Below are 26628 nucleotides of genomic sequence, written 5' to 3'. Positions count from 1 at the left end.
ACCTTTATAATGTTGTTGTTGTTGTTGTTGTTGTTGTTGACAAAAAGATACACAACTGTGGCATTTTGCCATCGGACAGACCTAGACTGAGCTCTACTCAATCAATGGTTACCTTTTCCCATCTGCTGCTGGAAAAAAAACAACCATACACACCATCATTATCATTTACCATAACACAGTCAAGGGCACAGAGTAAAGATGGAGAGAGAAAGTGAGGGGGAGACTCTCTGGCCATACTCAAATCAACTCCTTAGCCTTAAGGCGACAATAATGTGTCCACGAAATGCTTAATACAAGATAAATGTTGAGCAGTATTGATCTTTATTACATTTAATAACTGCTGTTCTTCTAAAATGAAAACATTACTTTACAGCTCGAGTAACATTTATTTACAACATGCTAATAATAATAATAATACATTTGATTTGAAGGTGCTTTTCTCGGCACTCAAGGACACCGCACACGATACACACACAAAGACAATGAAAGGAATCAACAGTGCAAGTAAAAAAAATAAAAACTATAGACGTTGACGGAGGAATTGGCATCAAGTGGAATAAGCAGTTTTGAACAGATGTGTTTTGAGTTGTGTTTTGAAATGGGGGAATGAATCCATGTTTCTGAGTTGGGGTGGTAATGAGTTCCAGAGACGGGGAGCAGAGTGGCTGAATGCTCTGCTCCCCATGGTGATGAGACGGGCGGAGGGGACAGACAGGTGTATGGAGGAAGAAGATCTGAGGGAGCGGGAGGGAGTGGGAACATGGAGGAGGTCGGACAGATATGGGGGGGCGAGGTTGTGGATGGCTAAATCTAACAAAATATAGACATTCTTCGTTCTCTTTGTTTGGTTTTCTATGTAAGGAACATGTTTTGGAAAAATATAAAAGAAGCCTTGACATTTTGAATGCCGAAAGGTCAGAAAATGTGTAGAAAAAATGTCACACTACCAGCTTTGTATTCAGCTTTCTATTTGTAAAGAACATTTCATCTCAAGGCAAGTAATGGCAGTAACACATCTCCTATTTAACCAAATTACAAATGACACAATGTTTTTCTTGAATGTTGGTTTTTCTTGAATGCTCTGAACATGAATTAACCTTAACATGGTTTACCTTCACCTTGGCAGTGTGAGTAAACCCACCCTTTTACCCTGCAGGTGTTCACATGATGATTTACTCTTTCGGGAACATGCATTAAGAGGTTTACATCGCTATATACTGATTCATATCTCTTCCTGTCTTCCCTCTCTTTCGCTCTGTCAGGGTGAACGCAGCGGATCTGTTCAATCATCTAGGAGCGCTGAGGCAGGACCCCGTAAAAGGTGATTCACTCTATTTCAGCTCTCCATTCACCGTTTGTCCTGCTCCTTTCATCCCGGTTATAGTTCCCCTCCGTCAGTCATTGTTGACCTAAAGCTACCACATGACATTAAAAAAAACGTCTGCATGGAAATATATAGTTTAGCTCCCCTATGTAAGGCTTGCACAGATACTCCCATTTCCTTTTCTGAAAACTTCTGTTATGCAACTGTCACTTAATCTAGTTTGCTTTGGTTTGGTTTCTGAAAAAGTTTCCTGTAACTTTTGGGATATTATGAGTTTTTGGGACAGAGAAGATGTTGAGTGCAAACAGGGATAATGTGTCTGCTACCAGTGTCTCGTTTGCTACGACTCACAATAAGTTATTGATGCGATGCCAGAACTCAGAGGTTTGCTAACTTTTGTAAATGTCGTTATTACACATGAAGACTTCGACAGCTACATGTATAAAAACTGATTGGAAAGATGAAGAGCTAAATGTTATCTCCGCCTCTCAGTTTACCAAATCGGGATCTTGTTTTGGATAAAACGAAATTAAGAAACACTGTCTTTGTCCAAAAAAGATGGTAAACAATCGTCCCTAGTTCCCTATTGTTGCAGCCACTGACCCGTGAAGGCTGAGAAGTGACTGATGTCTGATTGTATTGTGTTGTGGCCCCTCATCTCCATCCAGTGTGTTCAGGAAATGTAGGGGAACTGGGCAATTATTTCTGATTTATCTACTTGGACAATTCCTGGCATATTGAGCATGGCTCCAGAGTCTAGTTGAGGTTTGTGTCCTCATTATCAATACCCTCCATACTGTTGGATTACTGTAAGCTTTGCCAAGACGTCCAGTTTGTTCTTGGGGTCCATGGTGCATGACTGATTTTAAGAAGCATTTTTTAGTCATGCAAATTAGCTCATGGGTGAGTAAGTCATTAAATGAGAAGAAGCCCGGCCTGATTTGGTCTCAGAATTAAACATAATGGACCAACGTTGATCGGAAATGATGAGGACATACGGTAGAGATAGTAAAAGCCTAAATATCACCAGAATCTCATGTGGTAAAACTCTCCAATATTGATCAAGTGCCAGAGTTTATGCACAAAACACCTGCACTTATATAGTGTTTAGAGGGCGTTACGATGGGTCAAATGGCTCCAATTTATGATCAAATAAGATTAATCGATGCATCTGGCATTAACTTCTAATATTTTTGTATCTATTTTGTTGTTGGAGGCGCATTGTCTGGAGTTCATATGAGGAAATGGCTCTACTTACCTTACCGTTGGCAACTTTGGACCACAGGTGCCTGTTTAACAAGGGAACACACAGCAGGACAGCTCAATCGGCCTCACAAACTTAGGATGGTAATGATCTGTTAAATCTGATGCTTCACTAAACTTTTAAGGTTGCAAAATGTTATCAGATGCCGTGTGTCATCTTGCAATCCTTAATGAGTAGTTTGAATATAAAAGGCATTTCTCAGAAATCCGGTTTATGTGTTGCAACTTTCTTGTCTCTATTACTCTGCTCTGGAACTGTGACAGTCGATATGTTTTTTTCAGCTTACTTAATTAGAAGTTGGGTAGTTGTTGTTTAAGCAGTTAAACAGCAGCAGTTTGCAAATAAAACACACTGAAACCCCAACAAAGTTCAGTATATGTCAAGGTTTGTCAGTAACAGGACCCGAGTGCAGTATTATAGATAAAAAAAAAGATAGGAGGGCAGCCGAGGGGAATCCAGACAGGTAGACAGGACCTGGGAAACGAATTGAACTGGACCACGAGACAAACATGGGAATGACGACGACACGGCAAGGAACACAAAGGAAAGACAGGACTAAATACACAGGGACTAATCACAAGACAATACACAGCTGGAGAGGGGAGGAGAAACACAGGGACAACAGGTGAACACAATCAGACAGTTAGACAGGAGGGAAAACACAGACAGGAAGCAAACTCAAAAATGTAATGTTTTTCCTTGTTTCATTGTTCAAACTGTCAATAAAAGTAACATGTTGGGGGTCCCCTGTGGTTCAGAGGTTCACATTTCGACCATACAAGTGTATAATAATGTGATATCTGTAATGTTTGAATTCAGTATTTCAGTAGGCACTGAATAAAACAACATACTGTATATTAATCTCACATCATACTATGTTGGCCAATATTCTCAAGAAACCCTCAACTTATTTCAGACTATTCCCCATGCTTCAATTTTAATACATTTCAAACCAACATACCATACTGTATCTTACTCCTTCTCCATCCTGCTACTCCCCTGCTCCACCCATCCCCCATCCCCCAACCCAGCAGTAAATTGACACCGCTTGACACACAGAGCATGTGTCATACTCTTGCACATGGAGTGGCCCATTCAATTAATTCCCAGGCAGGCAGCTAGTATTCCAGCCAGCCATGGAAGAGGGCAGCCAGGGAGGAAGCCTTCTTCAGGAGGAGGCAATGTTGTCTTGGCCAATCACTGGCATGTGTGTCTTGTAGCTACAACTGTGCCTCCATCATAGCCAACACTGTGGCTCGGATACGCCTCTTTGTTCCAAACTAAAACCTCATTAGTCATGCCAAAACTGACAAACACATGCACAAACACTGATCCAAACCCCTCAAACGTTAGTCATTGACTACAGAACAATGACTTAATTACTACGGGATGAGAAACCAACCAGGCCCCTATAGAGTTTGTATTTGGAGGTGCCAATGTGTGACACCACCACCCGGACTACTGCATGAGCCCGCGGTACAATGTGCAGTGAGTTTTTAATGTTCAACAAAAAGAAATCCATTTTATACAACTTTTAAACATCAAAATAGAGGTGAGGATCATCCACATAGAGTGATTAAATTCCAGTCTATTTCCTTAAGTTTTTATTAACTGCAAAGTAAAACAGAGTCACGTTATTAAACATGATTAAAATAACCTTCTATTTGACCCTTAATGTTCCCTGACACACTTAATTAAAAAAAAGCAGTGACCTCCTATCTTCTGTTTTACTGAAACACATGGCAAAGGCTTCGGAGATGGCCAGCTGATCTACACTTGTTATGCTTCTGTGCGACGGGGAATCATTTGTTGAATGTAAAACGTGGTGGACAAGATTGGGAGGGCAATGAATTGAATATGTTAAATATTCAGAACTAGAATAATGACACCAACCTCTGTGCATCTCTGTAATAATGGTCTTTCCTTTCAACCAGATCTCGGCAGCTGTATGGTTTATCCATTTCAGGTTGCAGACTGAGCTCTATAAAAACATCTCTGAGGAGTGTTTTAGAAAACTTGAACTGCACTGGGTTTCACTGGGTGTGCATACTGTATGTTCATTCATAAGTTAAGAAGCAAAGTCATCACTAGAGGATTTGCTAATACTTCTTATGGTGTAAAAGGAATTGTAGGAGTTGTAGTGTCAACTTAAAAGTCTCTTCAGCTCACTTCACTCAAAGGGAGTCAAGTTTGGTCCAGTAGAGTGGTACCGTGCAGTAGAAATGTTAATTCGATCGATATTGAAACATCATATCAATAGATAAGGTCTCTAATTGATGACTGACTTTAAATAAAGGGATAAAAAGGATGCTGTGTGGCAGGAAATTTCATATTTGACATGTAAATGGATTTATAAGTAAGGTCATCATTAAGGGGCCAGAGAACAGAAATATTTGTCAGATGTTCAGACATCCCCATATTTATCGTGTCTTCACCCTCTCTACAACGGCCGGCCTTTAACCCCACGTTCCAGTGTGGCTGTTCAGAACAGCTATAAACACTTCTGCCTTGTGACGTGTTTGAGTGACTTGTTGCATGAACCGGTTCTTTTTTAGGCATACCTCAGGCTTTTATATGGACATGATGTTAGCTACTTCAGTACACCTAATGGGGCTACGTTTAGATGTTTGGCATGGTTGCATAATAAGCTGTCACATAAAAGCAAGTCTATAAAAATAGTTTTTAGGAGGTGATTTAAAAGGTGAGAGTGATTGTGCCAACAAGTTCTTCTGGCAGGTCACTCCAAAGTCTGGGTCCACTGAAAACAAAGTGGTAACCTTTACCTTGCTGCGTGCTCTGCCTAATGTTAAAGACTGCACAGGCTCATAGTGAGGTGAGAGGTCTGCAGTAAAGCTCGGAGTCATAACTATATGCGTTATCCGTAACATCTTTCAACAAAAATATCAATTTAATGCAACTATTACAACAACAAGTTAAAGACCCAAGATGTCAGAAAGAGATAACAATAGCTGATCTAAGTGGATGAAAGCAATATTGGTCATTTGTGTCTGGTCTATTTGCATGACACATCAGACAGTGATTGATTCTTATCAATATGTTTGAGCCGTTTGGTGCAATCATTTTAAATATATCAGTCCTCTGACTCACCAATGCCTCTAGTAAAAGACATTTTTTAAAGATCCTACGCCAACAATGACCACGGTGTCTATTGTGCTGCTTAATCATCAATGCGCTGGAGGAGCTGCAAGGTGCCATGACACACCGTTATAGCCAGACACTCCAACACAAGAAGAGACAAAAAAGCAGAGAGCCAAATCTGTTATATTTAAGTCTAGATATCTGCGTCACGGTGGCGGGGGCTGTTTACAGAGGACATCACTATGTGTTTGTGTGTGCGTTTATGCATTGGTAAATGTGCAAATATGTGTGTTCTTTTAAGTCACAGCTTTTTTTGCCTGAAATAAATATGCACAGCACATCTACTGTTTGTACTTAGGCAAAATAGATGGCATTGCTGGTGAGCAAAACATCTATCATTTCTGCCTCTGATTAATAGTTGTCCTGGGGATGGCTGCTCTGCAAAGAGAGAGATGGAGAGAAAGAGAGAGAAGCAGGAAGAGATGAATTGTGGGATGAGAGGGAGAGTAAAGGGAGAAAAAAAAGGCAGAAAACAGCAGTGGAAAGCAAATAAGGGAAAATGGTGGAGAGAGAAACTCCTCCTGCTCAGGGATCTTAAACAGTTTAACAGAAAACTGAGCTCAGAGGTATCTGAACGTCTCTGTTGTGTTGAAATTGTGTGTTTAAAAAGGGTTCATGAATAAAGCCTGTCAAGAGGATGCTGTCATTATTGGTGAATCACCACAACTAGTGAACTATGTTGTTTGGAGGCTTACTTTTTCCGCAATTCCCCTTTCCTTCTCCTAAAATATCAATATTGAACGTGATAAGTTTGGTCTTTGGTTTAGATCATTTATTAATCTGTTACTATAGTTACTTTAATGTTATGGTGGGGAATATGTTCACTGCAGTCATCATCAATCTGCAATGCAACCCTCAAAATGGAAATTGTTGGCCAAAGGCTTTCTCACACCATCCTCAAGTTCTCCAAAATAAACAGAAAGTGGTTTGTCACTGCCTTCAGAAACAAAAAAATACATGAGCATGTTGGTAGGAAAGCCTCGTTTGACCGTAGCAAATATGATTCATACGACTTTTGTCTGACCTGACACAACCACAGGTAAATCTGTGTTTATTTAAAATGTTATTTAAAAACAAAAGTGAATGTAATGGTAGGATAGGGTCATGTTTAAAAGAAGAACTACGTGGCTATTGGGCGGTAAAAATCATGCTCACGGTTAAAGGAGGTTACCTTTCCGAGGGAAACAGGATACAAACATCTACTGTGTCTATAACACGCTTTATTTACCCATTATAGCAAACAATGTTTACCACTAAAACATGGCTTGGTTGAATACTCGATTCTGTTTGGTCATTTATACATTTCAGAGGTTGTTCATTCTTGCAGAACAGACTGTTGCTAAGAAGAACCGACTGTTGCTAAGGATGATCAAGTGGCAACGTGCAGTCATATCAATCCTCAGAAGGAAGTCAGGTGAATTTAAAGTTAGCAGTGGACAACAAAGGTTAGTTTTCTCTATCGGAAAACACCACGGATACTTTTGGAATATTTGTTTGAGATTTGTGCTGTACTTTATCTCTTACTTAACGATAATGATTCAATTTTCTCGTGGCAACACATGCATGATTGGATATATTTTGGCAACTCAAATGTTATGGTCCTCGGTAAATATCGAGAAAAGTAAATGCTTGGACCTGACAGGTCAATATTTTAACAAAACCACTGCCTTAACCAAGTGTCTCTGTAGCCTAAACTAAGTGGGACCTGAAACAGTGTCATAAGCAATTACTACACTACAATATTTGTGTTGCCAGTGAATAAATACAGGCCGCAATTACGTTTCCATTTACAGGTTTTGACAGTTTAAAAACGTAATTTATGTAAGACAATATTCTTGTCAGATTAACATAAGTGTAAGTCAATGTGTGACATTCAAGGACCAATGTTGTACATTTCTGCCTTTTTTCATTCTTGTTTTACATGATAAATATTCTCAGTATATTGGTTTAACCTCAGACTTCCTGCGGTGTCATAAATGTATCAGTGTTGATGGGGTCAGTCATATATGATCATGTCAACTGGAGTGTAAGCTTCATCATGTAAATTGTTTGTCATGCAATCCTAAAAATGGAAATGGTTGGCTACAGGGTTCATTCATGATGTCCATCGTTTTGTGTGTGTGTGTGTGTGTGTGTGTGTGTGTGTGTGTGTGTGTGTGTGTGTGTGTGTGTGTGTGTGTGTGTGTGTGTGTGTGTGTGTGTGTGTGTGTGTGTCAGGGTGACATCTGCTCTGGTGTTGAGACGGTTTAAGGCAAACAAAGGATACAATGCAAATAATGTAAATAGCTTTCTTCTTGGCTGTCTTTATGACAGAAGTCACTGTTATCTGTCATGTGTGTGTGTGTGTGTGTGTGTGTGTGTGTGTGTGTGGCAGTTCACAAGTGTGTGTCTATGTGAAATATGGGTGTATGCTAATAAGAAGCCACATGGATATGTAGGTCACGTCAGCCTATTTTCTGCAAGGCTTACACCCCCTTCCATGTAACACAAACACATGTACTGAAGCACGCAGGCACACATGCAACAAAACCACACACACACACACACACACACACACACACACACACACACACACACACACACACACACACACACACACACACACACACACACACACACACACACACACACACACACACACACACACACACACACACACAGAAATACAGTCACTGCAAAACTCAAAATCCCTCCTCACTTCTTGAAACAGCCGTTTTTAGTTTGAGCCACTTTGAGTAAAGCTGAGGTAGAGGGGGAAAGGAGTGAGAGGGAGGGATGCTACATTCCTGACACACACATACAGTACATACACACACGTACCATGATGCTTTTCTCATGTAACGCAAAAAGCCCCAGTGAGCATCTTTTTTCGAGCCTCCACCTCAGTGTGAAGCCTGCGGTAGCATTCCCTCAGGCCTCCCATGGCGTTGCCTCTGTTTTGATTTCACTCTTCACAGTGGTGCACAGAGACAAAATCTTAAGTGTGCCATCCCTGCTGCCTTCTTATAGACTTCTTTTTTTTTAACCGAGCAGTTTAAAGAAGGATCTAGGTTCATACAGGAGACAGGGACTCTATCTATAGAGATGTTTAAGTGGGGGAGGAGAGGAGAACCAAACAATACCGCCATCCTACTCTCCTGAAAACACAGGCAGCTCTTAATTCATCATCCCACTGAGGCTATTTTGGGAGCTTAAAAAATTAGGCAAACTTCATACGGCAGTGTCTCCTAATCTTCTCTGTGTTTGTTTGTCTCTCCTCATCCCTCCCACCTTCCCTGTCTGCCAGTCAGCTGGTGTAGGAGTTAAAAAAAGTTAACAACGTCTGTTTACTTTCTGTATGGTATTATTCATATCATTCAGCCCCCGTGCCGCCGCCACCGCCGCCGTCCTCCATCCTCCATACAGGATCACAATCCAGTCTGCCTGCTCACCGCTTCACCACCCCCCCACCCCGCAGCATGACACACACCTCCAGCTATCGTGTCAGCCACTGTCCCCTCGGTGACCTCGTCTTTGCATCACAGGCAGTTTAGCAAGGTTAGAATAGCTACTGTACACGAAGCTGAGCAAAACGCTTGATTAAGCCATACAGCTGTAATTGATTTGAGATGTAATATTGGCGGGTGTTTAAAATGGAAGTTTTTATGTTCGGAAAAGATCTGACTTGCAAGGAGGAGCAAGTGTTGACTTATTGCCACAGTTTGTGTAATATCGATATATTTAAAAAAAGATATACTGTCAATTTCTGCTCATTTAATCCTTTCAAAATCAGCGTCCGTCTTCACAGTATACACCTTGTTCGGTTTGGCAACACAACTAAATGATTAGGGTTAGGAAAAGATCTTTTAGCCCTCTAATGGTTTCTGTATCCTAGAGGGGTGTCTATGTGTAAAATGGGTGTAATAACACTGTAAATACTGTTATACGGGTGTAAAATGGATCTGACGTGGGTGTAACATGGTTATAAAAAAGGTGTAACAGGGATGTTTTAATGGGTAATATGGGTGTAATGTAGACAATATGAATAGTTTAATATAACGTTTGGGTTAAAATAATGATGGAAAGGGAGGTTATATGTACCCTAACTATGTGGCGAATAAATCAATTCTGAATTCACCTTCTGAAATTGGTGTTTGCTCTTTACACTTATTGGTTCACAATCAAGCTGTGGATTACATACAAATTGATGTTGTGGGAAATATATGATTTACAGTGTTAACTTTTGGTAGGTATTGCTATGAAGAATGCAGGAGAAAAGCAACCTTGAGTTTAAGTAAAAATATTTAATTGGATTTAGTGAGAGTGTGTTGTTTAGTGTATATTTTTATCACTGAAGGCTTATGTTTTGAAGATTCGGGAGTGAATGATGTTCATAATTGCACCAGTTCTCCCTTGTAGGGCACAGAGGAGCAGACAACCGCCTATCCCTGACTCCCTGGTGTGGCAACCCCCATTATCCGTCTGCTTAAACCCCATCCCCCCCTGCAACACACACACACACACACACACACACACACACACCATCAACAGTAAAGTGATTTGGATAATAGATCAATCTTTTTTTTTTAAACGTCATGAAACAATTATAGAAAATGTGGTTCTTAGCCCATCAAATATGGATATTTGTGTGTGTGTGTGTGTTGACACACACACACACACACACACACACACACACACACACACACACACACACACACACACACACACACACACACACACCCACGGGGCGGTAAGAGGTCACTGTGCTCCGTGCAGCCTGGCAGTGGTGAACAAGGGCGTGTGGGAGACATGCAGCAGAGACACACAGTGATGCAGAATGGATGCACGTGCTAGTGTGGGCACGCATGCTGGCAAGCGTGCTCATGTGCATGTTTTGGAACGAAGAATTAAAAAAAGTGACAGAGTGGGTGAGGGGGAGGGAAATGAGGGGTGGTATTAGAGAGAGAGTGGTTGCTAAATGGAGAGTGGGGGTGGAAGATGAGGAGGAGGAGTGACTTGGCACAGCATGTTTTTTGCGGGTTCCACCGAGCCGTGTTTTTGGCAATGGTGGCCGCCTTCACGCTGATGATGCAATTTCACCGCCTGCCTGCAAGTCACATGCGGCGCGTGTTCCTCTGCCGTCAACGGGCCGGGCCTTATCGGAGTGTGACCGCGGTTCGCCATGTCCCTCCGGGTCCAGCTTAGAGGATTGTTGAACCACAAAGCCTGTTACAGAAACAGCTAGCTGCCACTCTCATTTCTCACTCACTTTGGGGCTGACTCCATCCCATCGTCATCCTCAGCACTGTCATGGTAATTTGACTCTGAGAAAGGCAAAGCCAATATACTGTGGTGGTGGTGGGGAAGTAAGAGGATGGTGGGTAATGGCAGCAGAGAGTGAGCGGGCAGAGGATGTAACCACATGTTTCAGTGTGGCTCTTTGGGGTTGGGCCTGGCTGTTTGTGGTTCCCATCTAAAACTAAGCAGGAAGCCGCACTGGAAAAATCCAGAGCAATTCTTCCTCACAGTTATCACCCAGATATGAAGAGGATCTGCTTGTGGAGACATTGCAGCCATGTTTGTCTCTGAATCAAATCAGCCGTAAGATGAAATTCCTCTGGTGAGAGCAGTACCAATAGTTTCACTGCAAGGCCCATCTGAGACCTTTTCCTCTTTAACATACAAAACTTTTACTCAGAAATTCTCCTTTTCTGTCTTCCTCTCAATCATCCCCTCCTCCTTCCTCTCCCCGCCGTCCCTTCCTTTTCCATGCCTGCAGAGCTTGATGGGATCACAGCTGTGGAATATGGTCGTCAACATGGCTCTCTCTTCCCTGACTGTGTGAGGATAGGGACCCTCACTCACACGTAGAAAAAATGTGGTGTGTCTGTGTGTGTGTGTGTGTGTGTGTGTGTGTGTGTGTGTGTGTGTGTGTGTGTGTGTGTGTGTGTGTGTGTGTGTGTGTGTGTGTGTGTGTGTGTGTGTGTGTGTGTGTGTGTGTGTGTGTGTGTGTGTGTGTGTGTGTGTGTGAGTGTGGGCAGGCGTGTGTTCATGCGTGTGTGTGTGTTTATGCTGCGGTGGGGCTGTGCCACTTCCCACAGAAAGAAAACACATGAGAACATCACCACCGCCTCCCTCTCTCTTTCTTTCTTTCTCTCTCTCTGCCACTGCACTTCTCCCTGTTCTCTCTCGCCCCCTCCCCTCTCTTCTTCTGCTTCTTAAAGGTACAGGAACAGAGTTACCGTGTCAAGAATAAAAGTGGAGGAGGTAGACTCAGTTATCACATAACATGCTTATCACATGATGTGAAACAACCACCACCAGCATAGTTTAGTCTGTATGCACCCTAACGTATTTTATATGTCAATACACACACTATGTGATAACAGCAATCTTAAAGGGGCCTGATTATGCTTCTTGGGGTTTCCCTTCCCTGTAGTGTGTTATGTAGGTCTTTGTGCATGTAAACTCCTCCAGAGGGAGTTTCTCTCCCACTCATTCCTCTCCTGCCTGAATCGCCTCGATTGGACTCTATTGTGTACTTCCGTAACATGGTGATATCACCACGTAATACTTGTGCTTCTATTGGCTAGCACTCCAACACATCTCTACGAAGCTGACCAATTACAAGAGCCACCACCAAAACAGATACAATGACCTGTTTCCACTTATCTGGAAAAAATATCTGCAATGTGTGGCATGTCACAGAACCATTGCCTTTTTGAAAGAGCATGTTGCATCGACGCTACAGAAGCAATTTAACGCAGTCTCACATGCACTAAGCCACAAAATGCATTTTTCATTTCATAATGGCCTCCCAAATTTGTAATTCTCAAAATGCCATCGTTTCAGTGTCTGCTAAGGAAACGGAGCTTGAGGATTTAATAAAACAATGACGTAAGCCAGCCCAGTTAGGGGTAGGGTCGGTTTGACAGCAGAGTTAAGTAGACAACTGTTTCTTATTTATTTCAAATGTTGACTTAGCCTGTCACACAGCTGTTCCCATTCATTTGCATTTATGTTGATTTTGTCAGATGACGTCGCAACCATTAAATTAATGATTTGCTCAACTGGGCTGTCTGTCCCAATGGGGGCTGTAATATCAGTGGAAGTAGACTTGATCTTTGTAATTTTGTTCAGGTGTTTCATTGTTGGCAGAGATCTCAACCAATATGACCTGGAAACCCTCTAGGTGTTATGGCGTATGATTAGTCTTCAAACGTACAGATATACTCACACTGCACTACCTTGATCATATTTCATTGTCTCTCTATCTGAAACAACATGACCCCACCAACGCAGCCATTTGCATTTGTTTTAATGCAGAAGTGTTTTTAATCTGAACCCCTGTTTAAGGCCTCACTTCTTCTGGGTTCAAGGTTTTGCTTGATGTTGCGGTGGCATTAGCAGCTGTTAAATATGAAGAAACGGCATATACAAGTTGAAAAGAAATAAGTGTAAATGTAACACAGACTTCTTTTACCCATTAAGGCCTTTGGTGATGTCAACTGCAAACTGAAGAATAGTGTTCTTAAAGTTTGCAATGACTTTGAACATTTTTACGAGGCGGCCCAGGAAGAAAGATATAGGAGATGGATTTTATTATTATTGCTTTCATGTGTGACTGCAACCTGTATCTGCAGAGGAGGCGCACAAAAGCCACGCGTGCCAAAGCTTTCGTTTCTATCTTTGTCTCTAATTATGGGAGCGATGAAGAGCCCAGTCTTTCTTCATCACAGCAGAGGCCCGCAGTAGCCGCTGGGTGTCAGATGGATGAAGCAGAGCAGGGTGGGGGGGGGGGGTTGGGAGGGTGCCGGGTGTTCGAGAATGGCACAGACGAACTTGGTGACCAAGTGGAATGACGCAAATCTGAACAGGCAAATAGACAGGAAGGCAGGCGGACCGACTGAACAGCTGGTAGGTTGGCACACAGACAGACAGACGACTAGCAGTCAGACATTATAACAGACAGACAGGTTCATATTTGGGATAACAGAGTGGTTGAAGTTACGTAAGCAGGGGCTTAAATACTCAAATATATAACTTAGCTGCAGTAGATGGTCATCAAGACAAGGTTTTTTTATATTACTGTTGAATACAGGGCGCTGCATTGCTCTTGCTCAATACTGAATCAAATTAAAATGTTGTCCCCATTCAAAATAGGCTCCAGGTTCAGAGGAAGTTACAACTAAGGCTGAGCATTATTCAAACTTAGCAACAAAACAAAACATTTGTTTGTGGAAGCATGATTATTCGAGACCCTGCTTTCAATTCAGTGACTGAATGTAAGCCAAAAATAAGCGTTTCACATTAACAATGGCTGAACAGTCTATTGATTGACGTCTCATTGCAGTTTCCTGTGTAAATCACACACTCACATGGAGAGAGGATGATTAGCATCAATGATTTTGCCACATGAGCATGCTCCCCATTGTCTCCAACTCTATGTTACATGCACACACATGAACTTCCTGTAACCTGTTGACCCAATCACTGGACACAAAGAAAGTAAGGAGGTATTTGAATAGATTTTCCCATGCCCTTCAGGAATCTTGTTCTCCAAGTTGCTTAAAAGTGCCATTTCTCTTCCGTAAGTCAAGATGTTCGAGAAGAAAGATGGACCGAGAGTGAAAAAGAAGAGAAGAGGCGGATCAAGGGGCCACTGCAAGTTAAGGCTGACTCATATGGATCGCAGGGCGGAGGTTTCATTGCTGTCTTGTGTTTGGTTGTTTCGGGGTTGTGTGTTTTTCTTTTAACTGGCCCTGAAGAAGCTTCCCCACCACACACACACACACACACACACACACACACACACACACACACACACACACACACACACACACACACACACACACACACACACACACACACACACACACACACACACACACAAGCACATACGTAAACATAACCTAAACACACATGCATGCTCTGGGGACGCCTCCTGAGGCAGGTGGCGAGAAATGAGCTGAGAAAGGCATCCATTCGCTTGGCGCTGAATTATTCAACCTGTGATTAATTATAATTTGGCCTCACAAAGGCAGGGGCTGGGGGAATTCCTCTGTTGGTCTGGACTGCAACTTATTGTGTTTTTCCTTCCCGTGCAGGCCGATGTCGGGGCGGAGCAGAGACCTAACAGAGGTACTGAATGCCTGCACGTCTAACGTGGGCCCTCACTGCTGGAACTGTTGCATAACATGAAAGTCTTTAACGGGGATTGACTGCAACAAGATTTTAACACACTTTCAGGGTAAAGAAATGTGGACAGTGGGCATGGTAGTTCCTCGCTTTGCAAGTACCGAGCTTGTAAGAAAGGCCACACTGAAGAGTAAAAGACATAGGGTAACAACACTTTAGCTTTTATCTAACCTAAAATGTTATGGGTTGCCAATATAAGGACATGTGAACCTGTTTTTCTTTTATATTTATCACATGAATTCCTCCTTTGACCTGAACCGCTTGTAAGTAAATACCAGTGAAATATATACTCCTGCAAGGCGTGGTCTCTGTTTCTTGATATTATTAGTTGTTCGTACACTTCGTACAGTATCTACTTGCTGATTCTTGGCAGTGAAGGGTTGTCCCAGCACAAACACGTTGTTTATGCGTTTATGTTTAAAAAGGCCTTTCTTTTTCTCATACTGCCTGTGCTGCAGCACCTCTTTTCACCCTCTGTCTGAAACCAGAGACCCTGTTGGCAAATGAATGTGTCTCCCTTTAAAGGGTCTAATTGATGGTCATAATTTCTATTACACAGAGCTGGTCACATTCTGTGATTTGGAGCAACCAGTGTGCCACCTCCCTACAGCTGCTTTGTAATTGGAGTCGGAGGTGTAGAAGTGCCAGGGAAAGTGGGTTGCCCTCGGGTCATTTGGGTGTCAGAGTTGAAATGAATAATAATAACCAATCCCCTATTTAGTTAGCAATCAGCTAAAGATCTCATGAAGACTGAAGCCCTATGAAAGATGTAAAATGTACAGTAGAAGCTCTGACCGTGGGGCGATCGCTCTCTATGCAGAACAGCGATTTGGCACTGGAGAGTGCTGCTTAAGTCTCCCATGTGTTAACCAAGAACGCCCTTGGTTAACTCATCGCTTCTGTATTCACATCCAAACGGTTTGTCTCTTTTTCTTTTTCTAATTCAAAAGCAATAGATCATGTCTTTTTGTTGCTGAGAAAGCAAATTCAGAAAAGTGAGCCTCATAGCAGTCTGTTGTGTGGGCCGACTCTGACCGGACTACATTATTATAATATCAGTCAAATAACTGTAAATTAATAAATGCATCAACTATACAAAAATCTATAAGAGTTTCAGAGAGCCACCTTATTTATTTTAAAGGCCTGATTAGTTTGGTAGTACTCACACAAGGGATGTTTATTGTAAACGTTTCTCGAGCCGTTTTTCGAGCCTGCTCCTTTTACTGTAAGCAAGGGTCAAGAGTTGATCATTTCTTCCCCGTGTCTAATGACCTGTATAGATGACCCACATCAAGATCAGGGCCACATGTGTAAAGTGAGTGGCTTGATAAAGAAGTTTGTACAGATGAGTGAGCAGAAAACTATCTGATACTTGTCACAACCCCATATGTCCGGTGGATTGCTAGGATCATAATGGGTCATCAGATTTCCTGTCAAATGGTCCCAAACAAATTGTCCCTCTCTGTGTTGGGAAATATGTGGTTATCTTGTTGTAAGTGGAACTATACCATATCGTACGGAATCCATAAGTATGAAAAATGTGTAGCCCAATGTTGTCATGGCCGCTGAAGTTTAATTCATGCTTATTTAGATGTCAATTTCCTCGATCCTAAATGTGTTGCCCGATGGGAAATGTTTAAAAATGGTTCAAGAAGCTTGGGGTTATCATATGTTGTATTTCATAAACTGTAAATCTTTCACAGCACATGGACGTTTTGCACATGGTTGCAGGTTTCGCAGGTTAGCCAAAGCTAACATCTGTACAGTTGTTATAATTGTTGTTTCAAGCAACAACAAAAAAGCAATGTTGAAATGTAAAGGATTTGCAAAACACCAGATTCATTTCAATTGAAAAAAGACGAGGCATTTCAAACACAGCCAGTTATATAAAATGGTATGTACTTCCTGTTTACTTAGTGGGCGCAGTCTCACTTGGCTATTTATATCTTATTTTGATATTCAACACCTAACAAACACATTTGACATTCTGAAGATTAGTTAGCTATAGTGTGTTAGCAAACGTTATAATGTAAGCAGAACATTTAGATAGGTCTGTTCGAAAGTTATGTGGCTTGTTGAAAATGGGTCCAATATTTACTTTAGTGACTATGGGGTCAAAGAAATGGTCATAATCTGTGTTTGAGTTCACTCCCTTTGGAGATAATCGACTTAGACCTTCCGCTAGTCTCCTAAAGATGGGTGAAAAAATTATAAATAATTGTGTGTTGTCTCCTTTCCAAATAATGTCTGAGTGTATGTTTTGGGGAGACATATAACATGACTGACAGCAAAGCCGCCGTTTGAAAAGAAAACCCGCCAGCAGATCCGTCACAGGCGCGAAAATGTCTCAGAAAATCTTTGCTAATTTAGTAAACATACGGGTATTCTTCACATTCACACATCTACATTCTCATTTTAAAGTAATTTTGAACAGAAACTAAGCTAATTTGTAGACGCTGTACTCCCCCCATGACTCTTAATTAAAAACAATCCTGGAATCGCCCCAGCTTTAAATGAGTAGCCACTTCCTGGGGCCATAGTATACTGAAAAATCATAATGTGTTGGTACAACATTAACAGTTTTCTTGACCTAATAAGGTGCAGTAATTATTCAGTGATTATGACAAAACAATACTTGTCTCATCGAGACCACCTCAAAATATGGGAAATAATGAGCTTCCATAGGATGGTGTGTGCAATCCTGTGAAAAAATAAGAGTAGTTTCCTCATTTTTTGGAGTCAAAGTCTCGAAACCAAATTGGAATCGAAGTCCAGGAATGTCTTTTTAGGGGAGAAACATAACGACTATTGCCAGCCTCCCAAAACGAGCTGGCTGCAGTCGTTATAAGTGCAGCGCCTGTACCCGGCATGCCTTTCCTCTATCTTCCCCCCTTTTCTCTCCTCATGTTTCTGAGGTCAGTAAACAAGAAGTGTGTGTTTCCCTTTAAGGAGCCCCCACCGTTTGCACAGCAGAGGGAGGAGGAGCAGGTCTGCAGAACAGCGGCTGAGGAGGGAAAAAAAATCCAACAGAGGACGGTTTCAAGTCCCCCCAACAGAAACTGTGCCTGATTTGTGGCCAATGTTGGAGATGTAAAAAAAAAAAAAAAAAAAAAAAATAGAAGAGAAAGAGAGGGAGGGAGAGGAGAGAGAAGGAGGAGGGAGGAGGAGGGGGAGGAGGAGAAGGGGGGAGGAAAAACACTAAAGGGGTAGCTATGGAGATGGAGCGTTTTCCTGGCTGCTTTCTTTGACAGGTGTTGAGTGGGGCAAAAGTCTTAAAACAGAATCCAGCATGTACGCCAAAGGTAAAGGAGCTGTCGTCCCTTCCGATAGCCAAGCGAGAGAAAAGTAAGTGAATTATGCGCTAATATGTGAGACTTTACCTGCTTATCATGCACAGGCGTGTGGGACAGGGAAGGGGAGTCCAACTTTCTAAACTAGGTAATTTAAAAGGAGTGTACTGTACTAAAGTGCGCTCCTGCGGCCGGTTTCCCCTCCCCTCCTACCACCTTAGAGGTGCGTCTCTTAAACTTTTAAATGTTTACATGTTTGCACTTTCGCGTTTTTCTTTGCATGGGATATTAACCAATATTGTGTCTTCGTGCAAGGCGCGTTCACTTCTTTTGAAACTTGGAGCAGCATTTTGTGTGCAAATGTGTATTTTATGTCTCGCTTCTGCAGCGTTGCAAGTTAAGAAAGCGCTTAATTTAGGGTAAAACATGTTCCTGTGATCGTTCCTGTGCCGACAGGCTGCTGCTGCTGCTGCTCGGTCGTTTTTTATCTCAAACTTTAGGAGATAAAGCTGCTGCATGCTTGGATTGTTGTGTGTTTTAGAAATATAAACGGGTAGATTGCTCGGGGTGTTTGCTGTGTGTTTAAAACGCGAAGCCGGGTGTAGCTAAACCTGGCGATGTAGGGAAAAGTTTTGTCCCATTCAGAGATCATACAGCGGTGGTAAACTTTTTAGCATCCGCTCACACGAAGGAGAATCATGCTGCCAGGAGCATTTATCTGTTTATATTTAGCATTTATATTATAAGACCTTTCGATAAATGTATGAAGTTGTCGCATCTAAGCGAAATCGTCCTTATTGTGTCTGAAAATCGTGCAAAAATTACGTTTTTGTGTTTTAAATACGACGCATTTCTGTCATACTCTTTGCTAAATTTGGTGGTAAATGTTATTTTTTGTACGTAAACGAACATCAGTCATGTAAGAGCATGAATTAGTGCTCCTTTGTATAACACTGTTACTTTTAAATGTCACTGTCCCTTGACTGAAGGCTGCTCCTCATGCCTGCTCTTCATATCGACGCTGCCTTTAATATTCCTCTATGGATCCATTCAAAGATTTAAACCTGTATTGCAAACCCACACTTTAAAAAGGTGTAGTATTTTATCACAAGTATCTTATTTTAAGGCTTAAACAGTCTGAGGTGAGAGGAGTGAGGTATAGTTACCCTGCTGGGATGCAATTGTGATCTAAAAACACTGTCGAGTCCTGAGAGGCTGCTGTTACACCGCTCCTCATACATCTGTAATAGAAACAACATTTCTTTAGAGACTCTTTTGTATTTTTTGATGCATTGCCATGTCACATTCAATTGATTAAGCTTTCTAGAGATGTGGCTCGCTTATGTGCTTAGTGTAAGCTCCCTCCAATATGACTTTGTACACTTTTGGTGCCACAAGCGTTTAATTTCACTCTGAATTCACATCAGATTATTGGAAAATTGAGCAGCTCTGTGTGTGTTTGTGTCTGTGTTGAGGTGGAGGAGTGAATCCTAAATGAAAACAGTCCCATGTGGTTGGATGAACAGCAGGCAGAGTGACCTTTGAACCAGCATATGATGCTTTAATATTGCATATGAACCATCAGCAGACGTTAGGCTGCTTCCACACCTGTTTGTGTGCCGTGGCTGCGTTGCTTTATTTACAACGAGCAGGGGATGATTTAAATGCTGTGTTTTTAGTTGCACTTGCTTTCTCAGGGAGTGTGGATTATGTTCCATGTGTTATTGGGGGTGAAATCAGTGCAGAGGCAGCATGTATTTCAAATGATAGTGTAGGAGGAGGATTAATAATTTAACTCATAAGAAATACAAGTCTTTTGGCGACTGGAAATGATGAATTCTCCTGTGTTAAGGCTGTTTGCGAAAAAGAAACAACTCTGGATATGTTTAAAAACCGCACAGGAAATATCATTTAATCCCGTGTATCCAGTGTAGTTTCTGTGTGTGTGTGTGGGTGGGCTCGTCACAGGCCTATAGGTGTTGCACAGACATAATGGACGACGCTTGCCCTCTCCCCTCACCTGTCTTGTCACCCTAACCTGCCCCGCAGGGCCAACACATGTTACCTTGTAAATGTGGAGCTCACAACAGCTGCCTCAATGTATCACTGAATTAGCTCATATTCATATTTACATATTCATATCGGTCTTTACATATTCAGATACTGAATAAAAGGGAACAACCGGGTTGGACTTCAGATGGACAGAGTTTTACAGCTGCATTGCTTGCTTAGAGGGTTGATTATCAGGTCAAATATTTAGCTAATTAAATAAAAATGGATTATAATGTATATAAATCTCGCTTCTGGTTTGATTAAAGTTGGAATCAGTTTTGTTCAGCTGCAAAATTAACTTAAGATAATTACATTACTGTATAGCCACTTTAATTAAACATATTAGGCTATGTTTTTCCTACATGTCTCACAGAATACCTGCACATATAGCATACATGAATATTCAATTACCATCACTCGAATCTGTATGTAAATTCAGCCACAGTTTACATGTTTATTCTGATTTATATTATCATTATTCTTATCTGTACTGTCCTGTGTTTCAATCTTATTCTGTTTTTGTAATGACACTTGAGTTTTCCTATGGGGATCAATAATATCGTAAATCTTTTTGAACTTATCTTAAACTCAACTTATGTGGGAATGCTATGCCTTTTTAAGCTTCATAATGTTTTTAATTGAGACTTGGACACACTATAATTAACATGAAATACACAAAGTGGTTAAAGGAAAACGTTGAGACCAATGTTAGTTTTTGTCCATAGCTCTGTGTATAGTTAAATGCAATTAGACAGTGGCATGTGACCACCTGGTGCTACAAGAAAAAAGAGGGAAATATTGTGTAGTTCCTGCAGAAACATGCAGTATTTCAAACAGATTTGATTCTTCAACACCCTTTGGTTTTGTTAGCAGTCTAGTGTTAGTAATTGACCAGATGCTGAAGCTTTTCTGGGAAACTGGCTCAACGTCCCTCTTGAAGTTTTTTAACAGCCAAAAGAAACAGTATCTTCATAATCATCTTTACACCACCGTCTCTTTAAGTCCAAGAAAATCCTGAAAAAGTTGTACGAGCACAGACGCTACACTGTTGTCAGTGTTGCTTCAGTGTTTCTATTAGCTCCTGATGTTGCAGTCCTACCATATTGCAAGCTGTAATGATGTCTGTTTTAGTTTGGAGTTGTTATTTGGTACATGTAATCTGGTCCGTACAGATGTAGGCTCTTAAACTTAAGATGCTTATAAGAAAAAATAAAAAGCCCCTTTCCTTTATAGCACATCCTTCTGTATGTATACTTTCGTATTTATCAGCCACCTGAATAGTGTAGGTCTGAGGTTTGCTTTACAAGATTTTCAAATATACAAACTCCAATGTCAGTGTGTACGTGACACAGCACAAAGCTGCATGTGTACAGTGTGTGTTTTTATTCCCTCCAAAAACCTTGAAACCAAGGCTCAAATCCAAACTGTTTGTTCAGAAATGCAACATAAAACAGTCACATGTACATTCAACAGCCAAGGCTTTGCCTAGTTTTGCTGTTTCCGTATCCCACACAGGTAGCAGGCACATGGGGAGAGTGCTTTTTCTTTTGCAACTCCTTCAGAAATATTTTTGTGTTCAGACAGTCTGTATAAACACATTATAAAGGTAGAGGAAGACTTGGTGCCCTTGTGAGCAAAGAAATTAATTACCTTGCACACTTTTTTCCAGCGTTTTATTTAATTTAATTTGAACAGAGATAATACAACAGCTTCTATATTAATGTCACCTTATTATTCAGTAACTCTTTGATATACGCTCTGATGAATCTGGCTTCCTGATTAAAGGTACCATTCACAAAACATTTAATAGCTTGATCAAACATCTAATTTTTAAAAATCATGATCTTCGTCTAAAATAATTCAGCTCCTGGGTTTGTTTCCTAATCCTCTGTGTTTGTTTACAGATATTTCTGTGCGATTTCGAGTGCTGTTGGATTTGTTTGTGAAAAGAACTTGAAGTTAATCAGTTTGTTTTGAATACTGGGTTCTTTACATCCTCCGCTCCTCCTCTGGCTCCTCCTATGTATTTACATGCAGTTTAATAGGGATCTTCAGGTCTGAATGCATGGTTTTGATTCTACACAGATGGCCCTGCCATCTGCATTTTAGTCTTTTGAAAGAAGCATAAAGAGCTACGCACTGACATAGGCAGAAACATTGCACTAAAAGTAAAGAAACCTTGATTTACCCTCGGCACCCTTTGGCTGACTGCTCTCATTCAGATATGTCAACAGTCAATTAATGCTGCCTTTCGTCAGCTGCTCTGGGTGCATCCGCACAAATTTGTTGGTTTTCTCACTTGAAATAAAAGAGACAGTATAAATATTGAGGCTCCGTGCCTGAAGTTGTTAATCAGTTTGGCGACGGAGAACGCAGAGGAGAATCGTGTGTGTCTTTTATTAGCATAAGGAAAGCATCTGGCTGAACAGACAGCAGGTACATAAGAATCATGTGTACCTAAAGATAAACATAGGAATCAGCATTATTGGATTATTGTTTGTTATTGTTGTCAAAGCTCCATCATATTAGTGTCCTCAGTAACTGCTGTGGGAGGAGGCTGCTGTGATAACAAAACTACTGTATGTCAGCCATGCCAAAATAATCACTACATATTATAACTCTCTTTCCTGTAAAACTGAGAATGAACAATTTAAACTGTGAGGTTAGAGAACATTTACAGGTGAGTCAGCCGATCGGTAAACAACACAGTCATGCCGGTAGAAAAGGAGAGGACTACATGTTTGTGTGTGACAGAGTGTGGATTAACCCATGCTAAAGCCATGTGTGTTTACACGTGTGTTGACACTGATATCTTTTGACAAAGGAACTGCCATAACAAAGCTAAGTAAATATAAACAGTGTGTGCAGTGGGAATAAGCTGCAGCGACACGGCTTCACGGTGTCACAGGTGTCTCAAACATCCAATCCTTCATTTAGTGATCCACACTGTTTTCACATCTATACTGCTTTAAGATATAAATATTTAATATTTAAGAAATAATATGATGTGTTTTCATCCATTCCCAATATGTGTTATATCCAGTGCGTCACTATATACATAAATGATGCATGCTATAGATGTTATTCTTTGGTGGAGGATAATGTATAAAAAGCAGACGCAGTAATGAGCCCTCCTCCATCACTTCCTACATTCATACCTTACTTCACCCGTCCCCTGCGCTCTCTGCTGAATTATTGAAACGAAGACATGAAAGTTAATTTGCTAACTGTCTGTGCTTTAGCTGGCTAAACTCAGCCGAGATGCCCTTGTCTCTGGAGGCGAGCAGAGGAAAGGGAAGGCTGGATGGGGCGGCCTGGGGCTAAATGTCAGGTGTGTTTCCTGGGGACGAGGCAGTGTGAGAGATCTCACTGATGTGTGGACATGTGCAACGTACGAGCTAGGCCACGCGAGGGTTTGAAAGAACTCTTCTCAAGAAGACAAATAGTCAACATGAAAATACAAAACTGGACCCCCAGATGATCAGCTCCTAGTGTTGCAGGAATGAGTCATAAACCCTGAAATGAGTTAGCATTGTATCCCATCCAGTGCCATGGTTTTGAAGTCAACTATTTCTTGAATGTGTTTTCAGTTAAATGTGGGAATTAAAGGGGCCCTATTTTGCTTTTGGGGGTTTTCCTGTAGTGTGTAATACCATGTGCACGTAAATGGTCTGCAAAGGCTTTAATCTCAAAGTTCATTAACTAATATGTGGACATTATCCTGCCACACAAAACAAATAAGAAACGTACATAAACGTGTGCCAATAGATTATTTTCTGCAATATTTTTTAAAACAATGGAAATATCCTATTGTTTTTTTGTTGGGGAAGCCCTTGCGGTGCTAATATCTGGGTTGGCCTAAAAAAATAAGTAATCCCTGCACCACTCCATTGAGAACTGAGGTATTTGAAGACGTGCGTTAGTTCTATGCACCTTAATACTGATGAGGAGTGTTCGTTTCAAGCATCATAATAATTGTAGCATAGGGCCAGGAAATAGAAAAAATGGTTGGTGAATTTCCACCAGTTACTCGAGTTGGAAAAACTGCTCCAAATGATCTTGTAAGTTTAGAGAGGGATGGTGAGAAACAGAGGCACTGTCCGGCTTTGTGTCTCTCTTAATATAAAGTCACACAGCAGCTTTATACCATAAGCCTTGACATTTAGTCCACCGTCAAAGCACTGGTCAACCACTCAGACAGATCTCTTTCTTCTTATCATTTAATATACATCAGTATACTTTATATTATTACATTTCAACCCTGGAAGACGATGGAGCAGAGAGTAAAATGCGTTGAAGAAATGTGAGATGTTGAGTCGACTGCGTGGTGGTGGTTTGTCTTGTAAGCATCTCATCTTTTATTCCTGAGTGACACGTGTAGCTAGTGCAGGGTTCACAGCGAAGGAATTAAGGTTTACAGTATCCAGTGGAAAAAGCTAAGGCCGTGACCTTCCCTTTCCCTCTGACACAGCTCTCATGTACAATAGAGAAGACCCCCCACCCCTCACCTTTTATCTACCTGGCTTTCCTCAGCCTGCAGAAAATTCTCCACCTCAGCCCAGTTACACTTACTGCTTCTGACAGGGTAACAAAAGGTGTCCCCTGAAGCCGGGATTGAATGAGTGTTTTTAAATAATGCAGTGCAGCCGGGGCAGGTGCCCATCACTCGGGCACAGAGCCCCTCAGATCTCACCAGGCTCTGCCATGAAAGTTTCATTGTATTGCCGCATTGCCCATGGAAATATCTGTTCGATTCCTCTGCAGGGCAAATAGGAGCTGACACCAGCCGCTGGGTATTTCACACCGAAAGGAGGGCCACATTTTTACATTTCATAACAAGAGATTCCCCACTTTGCCAACTACATTGTGAACTTAAACATCCAGTGAATTGCTCAGGGTGACGGAGCAAAAACAACCATGGATGGTTACCTCAGCTTTACAGTGAATGAGCAAAAAACATGAAATCAAATTAAACAAAATGCTCTTTTAGAATTCTTAATGTGGTAATTTCCATTGGGAGGGTTTTCACCCCTCAGCCATAACGCTTCCTTATGTTATTGAAGGACGTTTTTGGGGACAATTACAATAAATGTATAGAGGAGAACTGTATGCTGCTTTTAAAGATGTTACCCCCTTATGTTCCTATGAAAGTATCTCACAGGGTGTATACACCAAAGAATCTTCCAGCTGGTTTCCTTATGGTTCTGTGATTTGGGCCCATAGAGCATGCCCAATTGAGTATTTCTAATGTAATCATACAGACTCAGTATCTAAATGTTATTCGGCTGAATGGATCAAATTCTGAGGGTAAAAAGGCTTCTTCCAAACAAAAGAAAGCAAGGTAGAACAACAAGCAGGTGATCAATAAACAGCTAAACAAACACAAACAAATAAATAAAGATGTTGTTTCCAAGCATTTATTATTAATAGAGAGAAATATGTCTTTTCATATTTTCCGACAACACGTAGTTAAAGTTGATGGACGTATTACTAAACACAACACTGATCAGTTTCACTTAATGATACCAGGACAGTCACTCTAGATCAATATTAAACATTTACAAGCAGCAGTTTGCTCCTCCTTGTGACCTCTCACAATCCTTTTCTGCAAATGTTATCTGTGATCAGGCCTTCAGTAGAGACGCCTCTTTAAACGAATACTAACGACATCCTCCCAACAAACACGCGGTGTAATGAAAACCTCAATCAACAAGCATGTTCACACTTTGTATTTAAAATGGGTGTCGATAGTTGAATGTGATGTAAGAGTGAGAAATAGAAGAGGAGATAGCATCTTGTGTCAAATGCCTGTTGAAACTGGTTTGGACCAGATGTGGCACATCATGCTTTTTTTTTTTGTCAAGACATTGTGGTTAAAGTTAGCAATATCTTTGAAGTGGTAAAGACTCAGGTTGCTCAACTCAGTATTCATTCATTCAGTATCACCTTTAATCAACCCAAGCACCATAACTCTGTCTGTAGGCATGTGATCAGCATAACAACAGTCGCCCACCCCTGCACAGAAGCACAGCGGACCTGGAGACAGGTGCATACGGATGATGAGGTCTGTTCTGCATCGTGGTGAAAATATGGAGCTGTTTATTTGTGCTGGTGATCAGGCAAATGTTGCTTTGGTCCTGATGTCAGAGTGAGAGGTCCATGGGTGTCTTCCTGCAGCTTCTTGTTTAGTCTAATGGAGACATATACTGAATATCTGAGATTTTGTTGCTATTACAGTAGAAGACAACTTTGTTCAGAGTTGTTTAAGCTAAGATGAACTTTAGCGGCTTTAGTTGCTTAGAAACAATCACTAGTTTAGTAAACAAGAAAAAGACAGTGACAAGGATGAGTCAACTGTCGAT

At 41.3% G+C, this 26628-nt stretch overlaps 1 protein-coding gene across 2 annotated transcripts in view; it reads left to right on the top strand.

Annotated features, from left to right (window-relative positions):
* Window positions 1–18056: 18056 nt before the first annotated feature.
* ssbp4 (single stranded DNA binding protein 4) overlaps window positions 18057–26628 on the top strand; it is an 86623-nt gene continuing 78051 nt past the window's right edge. For both annotated transcript variants that reach the window (XM_063891628.1, XM_063891629.1), the window contains exon 1: window positions 18057–18269. In XM_063891628.1, the coding sequence (XP_063747698.1) occupies window positions 18214–18269 (56 nt within the window). In that variant the 5' untranslated portion in view covers window positions 18057–18213. The remainder of the gene's footprint in view (window positions 18270–26628) is intronic.

The sequence above is a fragment of the Eleginops maclovinus genome, chromosome 9, assembly GCF_036324505.1.
Source record: "Eleginops maclovinus isolate JMC-PN-2008 ecotype Puerto Natales chromosome 9, JC_Emac_rtc_rv5, whole genome shotgun sequence".
Lineage (NCBI taxonomy): Eukaryota > Metazoa > Chordata > Actinopteri > Perciformes > Eleginopidae > Eleginops > Eleginops maclovinus.
Note: the sequence above shows the minus strand (reverse complement) of the source record. Positions and strands in the feature narration are given on the sequence as shown.